We start from the raw sequence: 14,436 nt of genomic DNA, 5'->3' as shown, positions 1-14,436 counted from the left end.
CTCTGGAAGAGCTCACAGGCTACCAGGGGAGGTGATTCTGCACATTGTGCAACCAAGCATATTGCAGCAGAGGTGGGAGGGAGGAAGGGAGAGACGGGGATAGTACCTGGATGGAGGCATGGCCGGAATCTGGCCAGCCAAGAGGGACACAGCCTTCTGTGCTGCCAGTAGCCACAAGTCCTGATTGTCCCCAGACCTTTTGCACCCCGGAAGAGCCAGGCTCAGAGACTTCCTTTCCTGGCTGCAGGGAAATTCTGGCGATGGTTGGCCACTGCTTCGTGCAGTCAGCTGGCCACATCTTGGCATATCTTTCCATCCCACGAAAGCACACCAGCCAGAAGCAACAGGGAAAGGTGATGCATTTGAGGCACTGGGAAGACAGACAAGAGAAAGGTCCTGTTTGGGTGTTTCTATCACTCAATCCACTGGAGTAAAGGAGAAGGGCCACCATCTAGTACTGCCTTTGCCAAATTCTACCTATCTGACAATTCTCCCAGCTACCTAGGAAAAGCTGGAGAAAGCTGACAATTTTGCTAGCTACCTATATGGATTCTTCCTGTATGGTAAGAACTGATGGTTCTCCAACCCTGTCTCCTCTGAAATCTTTCTCTCTGAATTCCTGTTGCCCTGAGAATTTGTACCGAAGCATCTAAGAATTTTTTTTTTCTTTGTTCAGCCGCACCTGCAGCCCAGGCAGGTCACCTAGCCTTTCTGGGTTTCAGTGATCTTCATCCCCAGATTGATGAATGGCGATGCTGCAAATTGCATTGCTTCTCTTCCATGCCTGCTAGACCTTTATTCCCTCTACATCTTGTGAGTAATTTCTTACAGCTTTGGTTGTGACTGTTTGACAGTCTCTCTCCCTGCTGGGGTTGTTAAAGACAAGATTTTGTCTATTTTTAAAATCTGTTCATCCCAAGCATAGCGAATGACACATAGGCACTCTTGCAATGGAGTAAATGGATCCATGGACAAATGAGTGAATAAATGAATGGAGTCAGCCAGTCATTAAGTTATTTGGAGGACCAGAATTCCCATCATGGTGCAGTAGAAACGAATCTGACAAGGAACCATGAGGTTGCGGGTTCGATCCCTGGCCTCGCTCAGTGGGTTAAGGATCCGGCATTGCTGTGAACTGTGGTGTAGGTCGCAGATGTGGCTCGGATCCCAAGTTGCTGTGGCTGTGTGGTAGGCCAGCAGCTGAGGCTCCAATTTGACCCCTAGTCTGGGAATATCCATATGCTGCAAGTGTAGCCCTAAAAAGCAAAAAAAAAAAAAAAAAATTATTTGGAGGATTATTTCTCTGAGAATGAGGTCAGAAAGCAGCTATATAAGTGGTGAAAAAACTTGGGGCAAATAGAATAGTGCTCTTACAACTGCACTGCAGACATTTCCAAACAGCGCACTCTGGGATTGGCTGGATCAGAGTCCCCAGGGAGCTGGACCTTCCTTCTGAAGACTCTGAGCCAGTACATCTGGGATGGGGCTCAGAGGTCAGTGTGTCCAAAGGTTCCCCAAGAGCCCTGTTACCTGCCTGAGGCCAGACTGGAACCTGGAGCCGGCCACTTCACCTGGCCTCCACGCTGCTGCTCCACTGTAAGGGCTGAAGAAGGTGAGGGCCCTGGTCTCAGTCTGGAAGGGATCATGGGGAGGGCAGAGCACCCCAGTCCTGCCTGGAGGACGTGGGGAAGCCCTGCCAGTCATTGGCTGTCTCTGATTCTTCCTGGATTATTGACAGGGAAGGTGTGATGAATGCTGAGGCGCTATGGGCAAGCGGGCCGTCTTGGGGTTGGGGCAGGATGCCTAAAACTCACTGTTGATTCCTTCTGTCCTTCCCTTTGTCTTCCTTTTTCACCTCTTCTCTCCTCACGATCTTCCATGTGGCAGGATGATACTCCTCTTATTCAGCCTCATCTGTAAGCACCAGGGGTGGAATTTTCTAAAGCCCTCTCTGTGGATGATGTTATTTGATTAAAACAAACAAACAAACAAAAACACCAAGCTGTAACATAACAGAGGGATAAGAGCAGAGGCTGGCAAGCATCTGGCCTGGCTTCAGTTCAACTCCTATTGCTTATCTAGGAAACTTAGTAGTTATTTCTCTGGCTCCATGTACAGCACTCCCCAGTTTCTAGGGTCTTGGCCTGTTGCTCCAGATAGTAATTAGGGCAAGAACAGTGAGGCAGAGACCGCCTCCTAATTCTTTGTTAAAGCATCTCTCAAGCCAGGAAGTTCCTGAACACCTTAGCATCATTAAATTAATCATTTACTAAGTTGAGAAGGTTTTGGTTTTAGAGTGAACAGAAATGGACATTGTAGGAAAATGGCATGCGGTGGGTAAAAGCAGGGACTCAAACTGGGTTTAAGCCCTGCCGCCAGCACCTGCCACCTGTGTGATTAGAACACATCAATTAAACTCTCTTTGCCTCTGTTTCCTCATCAGTAGAATGGGGATAATTAAACTTCCCCCACAGATTTTTCTGGTGATGTCTGAAAACATTGCCACGTACTAGGAACTGTGCAGCGTTCTTGGCACTTGATAAGTGTTCAGTGTTAGTACTCTTGTTATCTGTTTATTTTATTTTGTCTTTTTGCTATCTGTTTAGTGAACAAGCTTTTTTAGCACCTCCTAGGTGCCATTTTAAAGCAAAAAGATGAATGATAGCGCTATGGACTCACCTGAAAAGATCTCTATTATCAGATTAAAAAATGGAAATTGAATATATGGTCTGAGGTTTTATAAGCAATTTTAAAACTATATATATTTATGTATATTTATATGTGTGCATGCATATATGTTTGTGCAGAGTGTTTACATGGATTCAAGCATACAAATGCATCTGGAAAAAATCTGGCAGCAAGTGTCTATTAGTGAAAAGACAGCTCAATTTTTTAACTTGCTTTATTCAGTCGTGTTTGAATTTTTGAAATCATGTAGTAACTTTATAATAAAATTGAAAATCACACTAAGATAAAATATAATCAACCAAAATGACAAATAATCTTGAGGTTAGCTATACAAGTTTTTTTGTTTTTTGTTTTGTGTGTGTGTGTGTGTGTGTGTGTGTGTGTGTGTCTTTTTGCCATTTCTTGGGCCACTCCCACAGCATATGGAGGTTCCCAGAATAGGGGTCTAATCGGAGCTATAGCTGCCAGCCTACACCAGAGCCACAGAGATGCGGGATCCCAGCTGCATCTGTGACCTACACCACAGCTCACGGCAATGCCGGATCCTTAATCCACTGAGCAAGGCCGGGGATCAAACCCACAACCTCACGGTTCCTTAGTCGGATTCATTAACCACTGAGCCACCATGGGAACTCCTAACTATACAAGTTTTTTCTGACTTCTCCCCCAGCAAAGAAAGTTATAGAATAAGGCAATATCAGACTCGTTCTATAAGTAGCCCAAGATGCTTAGTGCTCCAGTGCCAATTTTTCCAGCTACCTATCTGAATTTTTAGCCTGTGTGATAAGAGCTGATGGTGTTCCAACCCTGTCTTCTCTGAAATCTTTCTCTCTGAATTCCTGTTGCCCTTAGAATTTGTTCCCTATCTTCTAAGAATTTTTCTTTCTTTTTATAGCTGTACCTGCAACATATGGAAGTTGCTGGGCTAGGGGTCGAATCAGAGCTGCAGCTGCAGGCCTACACCACAGCCACAGCCACTCCAGATCAGAACTGCATCTGTGACCTATACCACAGCTCACAGCAACCTGGGATCTTTAACCCACTGAGTAAAGCCAGGGATCGAAACATATCCTCATGGACACTAGGTCAGGTTCTTAACCTGCTGAGCCACAAGGGGAACTCCTCATCTAAGAATTTTTAGATGTCCCTGTCATTTGCTTTCTTCCTATGTTAAATGGGCAGTCTCGTTTCTGAGTCCTTATTGTACGCTCTTTTAGAGCAGGCACTGTGTCAGATTCCCTGGTATTTCTCACAGTTGTTGGCATAGCAGAGGCTAGGTCTTATTTGCTCAGTAAGTACCCACGGATCGAGTGACTGCAGATCTGATCTTACCCAGCTCCAGCCATGCTGTGCTGTGATAAAAGAATAACAGCTTCATCTGGACATTTCAATGACTTAACACACAGGTCTATTTCCTGTTCATGAAAGGCCATGTGAATTGGCAGAGACTTCTTTCTGTTCATGACTAGGGAGCCAGGCTTCCTTCATCTGGACACATCACAGGGGGCTTCTGAGCTTGCTGTAGGAAGGAAAGGAAGGGATGGGGAAGATACACTGACCCTTAAGAGCCCTGGACCACGTCCATTCAAATTCCCATATGTCAGAAGTCAGCCCCATGGCCGCGTCCAGTCACAAGAGAGGCCAGGAAATTCAGGGGAGCACTTAGGTCTTCAAGAGCAATGATTTCTGTGCCTCGGGTGTACACCTTCCTGCAGAGTAACCATGCCAACCAGTTAGTACCCCATTGGTATCAATGCAACCAGCACTCACATGGATCATTACATGCAGCTTAGTTGGTGTGAGTCACCAGTGTGTTAGAAACTACTAAAATTCAGATTTTTTTTTTTTTGCTTTTTAGGGCTGCATCGTGGTATATGGAGGTTCCCAGGCTAGGGGTCAGATCGAAACTACAGCTGCTGGCCTGCATCACAGCCATAGCAATGCAGGATCCAAGCCACGTCGGCAACTTGCACCGCAGCTCATGGCAATGCTGGGCTCTTAATCCACTGAGCAAGGCCAGGGATCGAACCTGTGTCCTCATGGATCCTAGTCAGGTTTGTTAACTGCTGAGCTATGAAAGGAATGCCCCAGAATTTATTCACTCTACAGGCATTTATAGGTGCCCGCTGTGTGCCAAGCATTGCTCCAGGTCCTGGGAAAATAGCAGAGAGAGAAAATAAATAAATAAATAAATAGTGCTAATTCCTTACACTCACAGGAGTGACTTTTTGATGGAGGAAAATAAGCAATTAACAAGTAATGAACAAGTAATGAACAAGCGTGTATTTGTTGGTGATAAATATTATGGAGAAGCAAGTGGACAGGGAAATAGGATCTGCACTGGTATGGAGAAGGGGATGGGATGGTAATTTTAAACTGATGAGGGGAAAGCCTCACTGAGAAGGTAACGAGGAAGCAGAAACTTAGGGGTATGGGAGCTGGTCATTTGGGCATCACAACAGAGAGCCTTCTTGGACACGGGTACAGATCCCAGGGTGGGAAGTGGGGGAGGGGTGCCTGAAATGTCTGCCGAATGACAGGAAACCGTGTGGGTACAGTGAGTGTGTGGGTAAATGTCCCAGAGGGGCTGGGGGTTGGATCAGGGGTCTGCTGCATACAGACTCTGAAGGCTGATATATAACTTTAAGGTCTGCAGTTACTGCTCTGAGTGACATAAAGCCATTTGGGGGATCTGAACAGAGGAGCGCTGTGGTCTCTCTGGCTCCTCTACTGGGAACTGACCCTGGGGCAAGAGGGAAAGCAAGGAGACCAGTTAGAGGTTATTGCAAAATTCAAGGGAGAGAGAGGATGGCTTCGATCATTTTCATCACCCCAAAAAGTTGAGGGGAGAGATTTTAAAGGGGAAAAGTGATTGCACACATACAAGATAGATTTTGCGATGAGATGTTAGCACAGAGCCTCCCTGTCCTATATTGTGTTATTACCACGAGTCTGGTTTTATTCATCTGTTCCACAAACTTTTATTCCACACCAACTGCATGCCAGGCCCCCTGTTAGGCACTGGGGACAGGAAATAAGATCTGCCCGCCTGCCTTTGGGAAGCTCTCAGTGTAGTGGGATTGTGGAAATGACCAAAAAACATCGGCAGCAGCGAAACCAACCCCAGGTGCTGCAATATGATGATTTTATGAATGGAATCATTAGCCAAAACATACGGAGTGTTTACTATGTGCTAGACATGCTTGTGGATATTATTTTCATCATGTTATATGATTGTTATAATTACTACATTTTGATGCTCTCCTTTATAACCAAACTGGACTGCTACAGTGTTAGAGAACTAGTGGCCAAAAGCTCAATGTAACAACTTAAAAGTGTTATTTCTATGCAATTATTATAATTACCATATTTTGATGCTCTTCTTTGTAACCAAATGACTACTACCAAGTCAGAAACTAGTGGCCAAAAACCCACTATAACAACATGAAAGTGTTATTTCTGTGCTCTGCAATCGGTATGACCAAGGACCTGGATGCCCTCGTATCTATCAAAATCCATTCCAGAAAAATGCATGTGCCATTTTTTTCCAAATGTCTTCTTCTCTTATAACATGGAATCTTGTTACTAGTACCTTAATCTCAGCCTATTTAAGTCCCTTTTATTGCATGTCTTTTTTTTTTTTCTTCTAATACTCTGCCTTGAAGAAGGTTAAGCTGAAACGGCTGCTCAGCTTCCAAGATGTTGCTCCCCAAAATGCATGTGCTTTTCTGCTTCTGCAGCTGCCTGGCGCTGGCTCAGCCTTTTGACTGGCAAGACCCTAATCCCGTTGCCCATATGAAATCATCAGGTAAGAGGTGTATTTGTTCAAAGACTTGAGCTAACCACCTGTTGCCTGACTCGAAGTAGCCCCAGAGATACTGCATGTGGGACCTTCCACGCATACCCCAGCAAGAAGATGCTGATGGAGAGTGCTCTTCTCCCGGGGGAGGGGCACAGGCCTCACTCTCTTCTCTTTTTACTGGGACTAGAGAAGTGCCTTCTTCTAGAGAAATGCTGGGGACTGCAGGATGGCCCAGGATGAGGCCTCTCAGACAAGCTGGAAACTCAGCTTGCAGTCGCTGTGGAGAAGGTTCAGGCCACCCCTTGTCTGCGCCCTGCCCATCCCACTCGGGGCAGTAATACCCCTCCCCTGGAGTGCCCCCAGAGGCAACCCTAAACCTGCCCCCGTGAAGGTGAAGAAATAGCAGGTGTCTCGATCAACAAGTGCAGTCCTGGAGTTCCCTGGGGGCTCAGCAGGTTAAGGATCCAGTGCTGTCACTGCTTGTGGCATGGGTTTGGTCACTAGCCCAGGAACTTCTGCAGACTGTGGGTGCAGCCAAAAAAAGAAAAAAAGAAACAGATGCAAGTCTGGTTGGTGGTGGGGGCGGGAGGCAATCTTTTCTATCTAATGTCAAGGAGAAGCAGGGACCGGTAGGCACCAGGGGCTCTAGAGGAGAAAGGATGTGCTTTGCTGGTTCTTTCTTACCTCGTGGGGGGCGGCAGGGGGAGAGCAGAGGAAGGTTTAGATAAGCCCAGCACTGGTGGCCGGAGGGAGAGAGCCATCGCTAGACAGGAACATCCACCGTCACCTAGAAGGACCTGGATTCCAAAGCGATGACTTCCAGAGCTGTGCAAGTTCCTGCAACCCCAGAGGGTTGGGCTGCATGAACTCCGTCCATCTCCCCAGGTGAACAGTGTCAGCGGCCTCTGGAAGGTGTCATACCGTCTGTAGCCACAGACCTGAACTCTAGGGGAGATGAGGTTGCCTTGGATCTAGTTATTCAGGCTTGATGGGTGACTCCTTCCGGTAACATTTACAAAAGAGCTCTCATAGCCCAGTGCCTTATAAATTTTGCCCTCCTTCCTAGCTGGGGAAATGAAAGCATTAACAGAAGAGGGACTCAATCTTATATTTACTTTCATAGGAAATGGCTTCAATCTCACAGGTCCATTCATGCAGCAATACTTAAGCAGGAAGCAGAGGCGTGAGTTTTATACTGGTGACTAAGACAGAAGGGCTTGTAGTCACGTTCAAGGAGCTTGCAGCCCGGTTAAATTAAATAAATAAATAAAACCTTTTCTATAGATTGAAAATAAGTAAGGTCTTACGTGATACGCAAATTCTCTCCTAGGAGACCTTTGTATCATGCAAGTTTTATTGGCACTGGGTGGGGATTTCAAAACATGTTCTGTAGCCCCTGATGTTTAAAAATCATTGGAAAGCTGGTACTGGACAGGCAGAAACTTGAGGACACTGCTTGATTCCTCTCTGTCATCCCAGCCTTGAGCCCAATATCCCATTCATTCTAAATTCTCAAAAATGAATGCGTAATTTTTTTTCTTTTTATGGCCACACCCATGGCATATGAAAGTCCCCAGGCCAGGGATTGAATCTTAGCCACAGCTGCAACCTATGCCATAACTGTGGCAATGCCAGATTATTCTGTCTTGTTTTGTTTTGTTTTTTTGTCTTTTTAGGGCCTCACCTGAGGTGTATGGAGTTTCCCAGGCTAGGGGTCTAATCAGAGCTATAGCTGCCAGCCTGCACCACAGCCACAGCAACACCAGAGCCTCATCTGTGACCTGCACCACAGCTCATGGCAATGCCAGATCCTTAACCCACTGAGCGAGGCCAGGGATCGAACCTGCAACCTCATGGTTCCTAGTCAGATTCATTTCCACTGCGCCATGACGGGAACTCCAATGCCAGATACTTTAACCCACTGGTTTGGGGATAGAGCAGGAGCCTCAGCAGCAACCCGAGCTGCTGCAGTCAGATTCTTAACACACTGTAACACAGTGGAAACTCCTGCATAAATATTTTTGAATGATCAGAAATAGTTTATTCAGTACAAGAAGGCAATAACAGATGATTATTTGTATTATTCTTACTAAATGAACACATAAAAAATATGCTTACACCACTAAAAGGTTTATAAGCACGGCTAGAGAGATCCCACTTGCTAATGAAGGACATAAAGCCGTATAAGAAGATGCAGTTTTCCTAGAATGTATACCATCTCCAACAACAGGAATGAACATCTGGACTATTTGATAAGTGAATGTCCCCCAAAATGTAGAATAAGATGAATGCATACTGTAGGTGCTAATGCTCTTAGTAAAATAAAATTGGAGGAGTTCCTGACATGGCACAGTGGTTAACGAATCCGACTAGGAACCACGAAGTTGCAGATTCGATTTCTGGCCTCACTCAGTGGGTTAAGGCTCTGGCTCCGATTCGATCCCTAGCCTGGGAGCCTCCATATGCCTAGGGAGCGGCCCTAGAAAAGGCAAAAAGACCAAAAAAAATGAAAAAAAAGAAAATACATCAGGAAGATTTCTTGTGCAGAGCAGGTCTGAGAGGACCAGGGCACTTCTGGGTTATTGGAAAAGGTTCTCAGGGCCTAAGTGGCACTGAGATCTCACAAGGGGAACTGTTGCAACTTGGAACCTTCCCATGGCTCTAGAACTGAACTCCCAATTCCAGAGGTAGTGCCTCCAAGGCAGCAGGGGGTCCTCTGGGGCTCCTCAGAAAACCGTGCAAGCCAGAGTTGGTGTTGCTGCTCCATGGTTTCCTGTGGGCGGGGGCACAGCAGAGCCCAGGCTGCTGGTCACAGAAGGTCTACCCCCCCAACCCCCCGTGCTCTTGGCTTGATGTCCTCCTATGACACCGTGAAGGACCCCTCCATAGACAGATGTAAATGGGAGAGAAAAAGGCTTTTGTAATTCTTCATAGACCCTGGTGTGTTAGCTTTGCAGGTAGAGCTTTTTAAAGAAATGCTTCTGGAGTTCCCGTCTCGGCTCAGCGGTTAATGAATGACTGGGAACCACAAGGTTTCCGGTTCGATCCCTAGCCTCACTCAGTGGGTTAAGGATCTGGCGTTGCCATGAGCTGTGGTGTAGGTTGCAGATGTGGCTTGGGTCCTGCATTGCTGTGGCTGTGGCGTAGGCTGGCAGTTACAGCTCGGATTCAACCCTAGCTGGGAACCTCCATATGCCAAGGGTGCGACCCTAGCAAAGACAAAAAGAAAGGAGGAAGGAAGGAAGGAAGGAAGGAGGGAAAGGAAAGGAAAGGAAAGGAAGGAAGGAAGAAAGGAAGAAAGGAAGGAAGGAAGGGAGGAAGGAAAGAAAGAAAGAAGAAAGAAAGAAAGAAGAAAGAAAGAAAGAAAGAAAGAAAGAAAGAAAGAAAGAAAGAAAGGAAACAAGCTTCTGAGGAAATGCCTTGAATTTGGAATCAACCCAGAGAAAATGATCTGATCTAGTGTAGATCTGCTAAAACTCTTAGGGCTTGAATTTGGGGAGCCCGAGATAGGAACTCTAGAGAAGGGGCAAATAACATCAGTGGTCTGCCTGTTATGCTGTGTTCTGTGCAAGCTACTTCACTTCTGTTATCACTTTATCCTGACCGCTGTCCCGAGGGCTGGCCAGGGCTTTTATCCCCACTTTACAAATGAGCATTGGAGAAGGGAATAAATGGCCCAGGTCGGAGCATCACAGCTTGCAAGATGTACAGGTAGAATTCAAAAGCTGGACCACCTGGCTCCAGTATCAAGGTCTCTTCCTCGCAATCACTGCCTTCTTTGGAACTATCTGCTACCTTTTGATCATGAATGGCTGACCGTGTGTCAGGCCAGGGGGTCTTGTACCTGAGCCCAGTGCTGCTTACATTTTAATAGGCACACCTTTCCAGATTCAGTAGAATTGGGGTGAAGCCCAAGAGCCTCGTTTGCGATGCCAATGAGGCTGGTCCATGGACCCGCTTTGAGTGGCAAGGGCTTCTGCTTTGAAAGGCTCCTCACTGTCAGGCGCTTCACACATCAGTCACCAACGTGGCTGCTTCTCGTGACTCAAAACCTTTCTGAGAGATGCCCTGTGATATCGATGCAGGTGCCACACCTGACGTAGTGCCCAATGTCTGTGTGGCGGAGGCAGGGTGTGACGGAAGGCAGAAAGGAATCTGTCCAGCAAAGGAATCACCTCTCACAGTTCAACAGTAGGCAAGCTGAATCTAGAAATGTGCAAGTCCAGATATGCTGATGTTTGGACTCAGCATCCTGAAATTAAATGTGGGCTTGACTGGGGGTTAGAGAGGAGAACAGGTGAAATTGCAGATGTGTTGAAGCGTTTTGGCACCAGAGAGAGAAAACGTTTCAAGAGTGGGTGGGTCAAAGAGCATGTGCCTAAAGCACCTGGTAGAAACAGAGACCCAGTGACAGTGAAAAGCTTAGTTCTGCTCATTTTCACAGGTATTTCAGTATCAATTCTGTACCAGACATAGTGTTAAGATCTGAGGATACAAAGATAGATGCAGCTGTTTTGGGGGGGTTTTTATTGTGGTTTGTCTTTTTCTTTTTTATGGCCACACCTGTGGCATATGGAGGTTCCCAGGCTAGGGGTCAAACCAGAGCTGCAGCTGCCGGCCTACACCACAGCCACAGCAATGCTGGATCTGAGCCACTTCTGTGGCCTACACCACAGCTTGCAGCAATGCCAGATCCTTAACCCACTGAGTGAAGCCTGAGATGGAACCGGCACCATCGGGGACATTATGTTGGGTTCTTATCCCACTGAGCCACGACAGGAACTCCTGGATGCAGCTCTTAAGAAAGTGCCTAGTATTGGAGATAGAGTGTGCAAATACATAAGTTTAATATGATAGGAAGAATACTAAAAATATACATGCAGGAATTGATTTAATACTCAGGATGAAATCATTATGTCTGAGGGATCAGGGGAGCCTTTAGAGAAGACCTGGTGTCTGGTCAAGATGTTCAGTGTTGAATAGGAGTTTGCCATGGGGCTCTTTTTATTTTTTTCTTTCTTTTTCGGCTGCACCCACTGCAAATGGAAATTTCTGGGCCAGGGGTCAAATCCGAGCAGGAGGTGCAACTTATGCTCCAGCTGCAGCAACACTGGATCCTTAACTCACCACACAGGACTGGGGATAGAACCAGCACCTCCACCGAGACAAGCCAGATCATTAACCTCCTGTGCCACAGTGGGAACTCCCACTGGGATCTTAAGCAGAGGGACTTGCATTTACTAAGGTGCAAAGGCATCAGACAGACCCTTGGGTGCCTCAGGAGCTCAGGAGCTCCTGGAAGGGGGATAAGTTAAAAAGGGAAAAGCAGGAGAAGGGCTGGAGGCAGTGGACTTCCCGGTCATGGAGTGTCTTTGTTACAGCACCCTTGAACTTGGGATTGAACTTGGGCAGCTATGAACCTCTATAAGTTTCAACCCCAGAACACTGGCAGGATGAGCCACACCACACTGGAAGGCATGTGTTGGTCTAAATACAACCTACCAGCTGCCTTCGAGAAAGATTCCAGTACACTCCTCCCCAAGCAAAAACACCTGGTGATAGGAAAGCATTGAAGGATTTTAAGAATTGTGTGGTGGGATTTGCGCTTCAAGGGACTCCTGGAGCTGTGTAAAGGAGACATTTGAAGGGGTCAAGCTCCAAGTTGAATAGGATGCTTAGAAGAGATGGCAACCATCTGGTGAAGGACAGTGAAAGTGTGAGACAGATGAACTGGAGGGTTAGGGAGATACTGTAGAGAGAATTCTAAGGTAAACAAACAAATGTTAGACATTGGATGTAGGGAGCTGGGGAGAAAGAGTTAGGGGAGTAGCATGTTCCCAAGGTTTCTGGCTTGGCATCCCCACCTTAAGGAATTCTGGAATTGCAGGCTGTGTGGTTGGTTGGAGGCTGAGGCGGAAGAGTTGGGAGAAAAGTCATTTAGCTGCATTTTGGACCATTGGCTTTGCTGTTCCTCTGGGCAGGCTATCCGATGCAGACAGCCAATAGGAAACTGTCAGCTCAGATCCGAAATGTGAGGTAAAGTTCACGTTTAGGAAAAAGAGATTCGTGAAAATGTCTTTTTTTAAAAAATATTTACTTTTAGGGCCACACTCGCAGCATATGGAGGTTCCCAGGCCAGGGATCGAATCAGAGCTGTAGCTCTGCACTGGCCTGCACCACAGCTACAGTTAATACAGGACCTGAGCTGTGTCTGCAACCTACACCACCGCTCACGGCAACACTGGATCCTGAACCCACTGAGGGAGGCCAGGGATGGAACCTGCATCCTCATGGACACTAGTCAGATTCATTTTCACTGAGCCGCGATGGAAACTCCAGAAATGGTCTTTAATATGCCCCAAATAGGAGTAGAAGGCACGGGCAGGGCCATCAGTATGAGACAGCGGCAGCCCTAAGCATCTTAGGAGAAGGACTCTATCTGCCTCCATCTTTTTCCCCTACTTGGTGCACAGCAGGCCCATAAGAATTATTTGTGTATTTTAGTATTTAGTAAAGAGGGGGAAGCTGGAAACCAGGGGCAGTCGCTTGATTCCCTTGGAGTTCCTTTGCATAATAAAGGCTGGGGTCTAATGGATGGCAAGTGAGATGACATCGACCTGTTTTTCCAGCATGGGTCAGTAAGATCCAAGCGCTGATGGCTGCTGCAGGCTTTGGCCAAACGAAAATCCCCAGAGGAAATGGATTGTACTCCGTCGGTTGTACCGACCTGATGTTTGATTACACTCAGAAGGTAATGCTTTAATACCGTTTATCCTTTTCTGTTCCACGATTGACTGTGGCTATGGCCCCACCAGAAGGTTTTGAAATTTGACCTTGCCCTCACCTGAGAATGGCTCATTTGCCCTATGTATGGTTTCACAGGAAGCCTTTGGCAGTTAAGTCGTTCCCCCAATTCATTGCTGTCATCAGATTGTTTATAAACTCTCTCTTTTTTTTTTTTCCTGGCTTTTTAGGGCTGCACCTGCAGCATATGGAAGCTCCCAGGCTAGGTCGAATCGGAGCTGCAGCTGCCTGCCTGTCATACCACGGCCACAGCAACGCAGGATCCTTCACGCACTGAGCGAGGCCAAGGATCGGACCTGCATCCTCATGGATACTAGTCAGGTTCGTTAACCACTGAGCCATGATGGGAACTCCCTAAGCTCTTATATCTTCTCTATAAACTCTCTTTTGTCCCCCTCCTTCTTTAATGGCTGAAACCGGGCTGCTCGTACTTTTCTTTTCACTCAGAAAACATCTTGTTGTTCTAGTTCTGTTCTCTTTTGACTGTATTCAGTCACCAGGGAAACTTAAAACAGCTCTCTGGACCTCTTCATGCATGACTAAGGTATCTGGGGCCCCACTAATTAAATATGCAAAATAGCTCTTGGAAAAGGTTGGAGAAGCAACTTGAGTAAAAGTCCCTTATCTTCTTTCCTCTACAGGGCACCTTCCTGCGTTTGTATTATCCGTCCCAAGATGGTGACCCTTCTGACACCCTCTGGATCCCAGACAAAGAGTATTTTTGGGGTCTTAGTAAATTTCTCGGAACACACTGGCTTCTAGGCAAAATTCTAAGCTTATTTTTTGGTAAGATTTCTGTTGACCCTGCTTTGTAGGCTCGAGCATCTGGAAACAGCAAGGGTTTCAGGCAGTTAAAAACCCAAACAGGAGTTCCCGTTGTGGCTCAGTGGTTAACAGATCTGATTAGGAACCATGAGGCTGCGGGTTTGATCCCTGACCTCACTCAGCGGGTTAAGGATCTGGCTTTGCCGTGAGCTATGGTGCAGGTCACAGACATGGCTTGGATCTGGAGTTGCTGTGGCTGTGGTGTAGGCCAGCAGCTGCAGCTCCGATTCAACCCCTAGCCTGGGAACCTCTATATGCCACGGGTGCAACCCCAGAAAAGACAGAAAGAAAAAAAAAAGACCCAAATAAATTGTCTG

General features: G+C 46.7%; 1 protein-coding gene across 5 annotated transcripts in view; it reads left to right on the top strand.

Moving 5' to 3' along the window:
• The window catches only part of PLA2G7 (phospholipase A2 group VII), a 43,652-nt gene that overhangs the window by 10,840 nt on the left and 18,376 nt on the right, over positions 1 to 14,436 (top strand). For 2 of the 5 annotated variants that reach the window (XM_047795555.1, XM_047795556.1), the window contains exons 2-4: positions 6,429 to 6,496; positions 13,120 to 13,241; positions 13,936 to 14,080. In XM_047795555.1, coding sequence (XP_047651511.1) covers positions 6,484 to 6,496; positions 13,120 to 13,241; positions 13,936 to 14,080 — 280 coding nt within the window. In that variant the 5' untranslated portion in view covers positions 6,429 to 6,483. Of the gene's footprint in view, positions 1 to 6,353; positions 6,497 to 13,119; positions 13,242 to 13,935; positions 14,081 to 14,436 lie in introns of all 5 variants that reach the window. The other 3 variants (XM_047795557.1, XM_047795558.1, XM_047795554.1) reach the window with 2 other exon arrangements.

Source organism: Phacochoerus africanus, chromosome 9 (assembly GCF_016906955.1).
Source record: "Phacochoerus africanus isolate WHEZ1 chromosome 9, ROS_Pafr_v1, whole genome shotgun sequence".
Classification (NCBI taxonomy): domain Eukaryota; kingdom Metazoa; phylum Chordata; class Mammalia; order Artiodactyla; family Suidae; genus Phacochoerus; species Phacochoerus africanus.
This window is presented reverse-complemented; position numbering and strand designations above follow the sequence as displayed.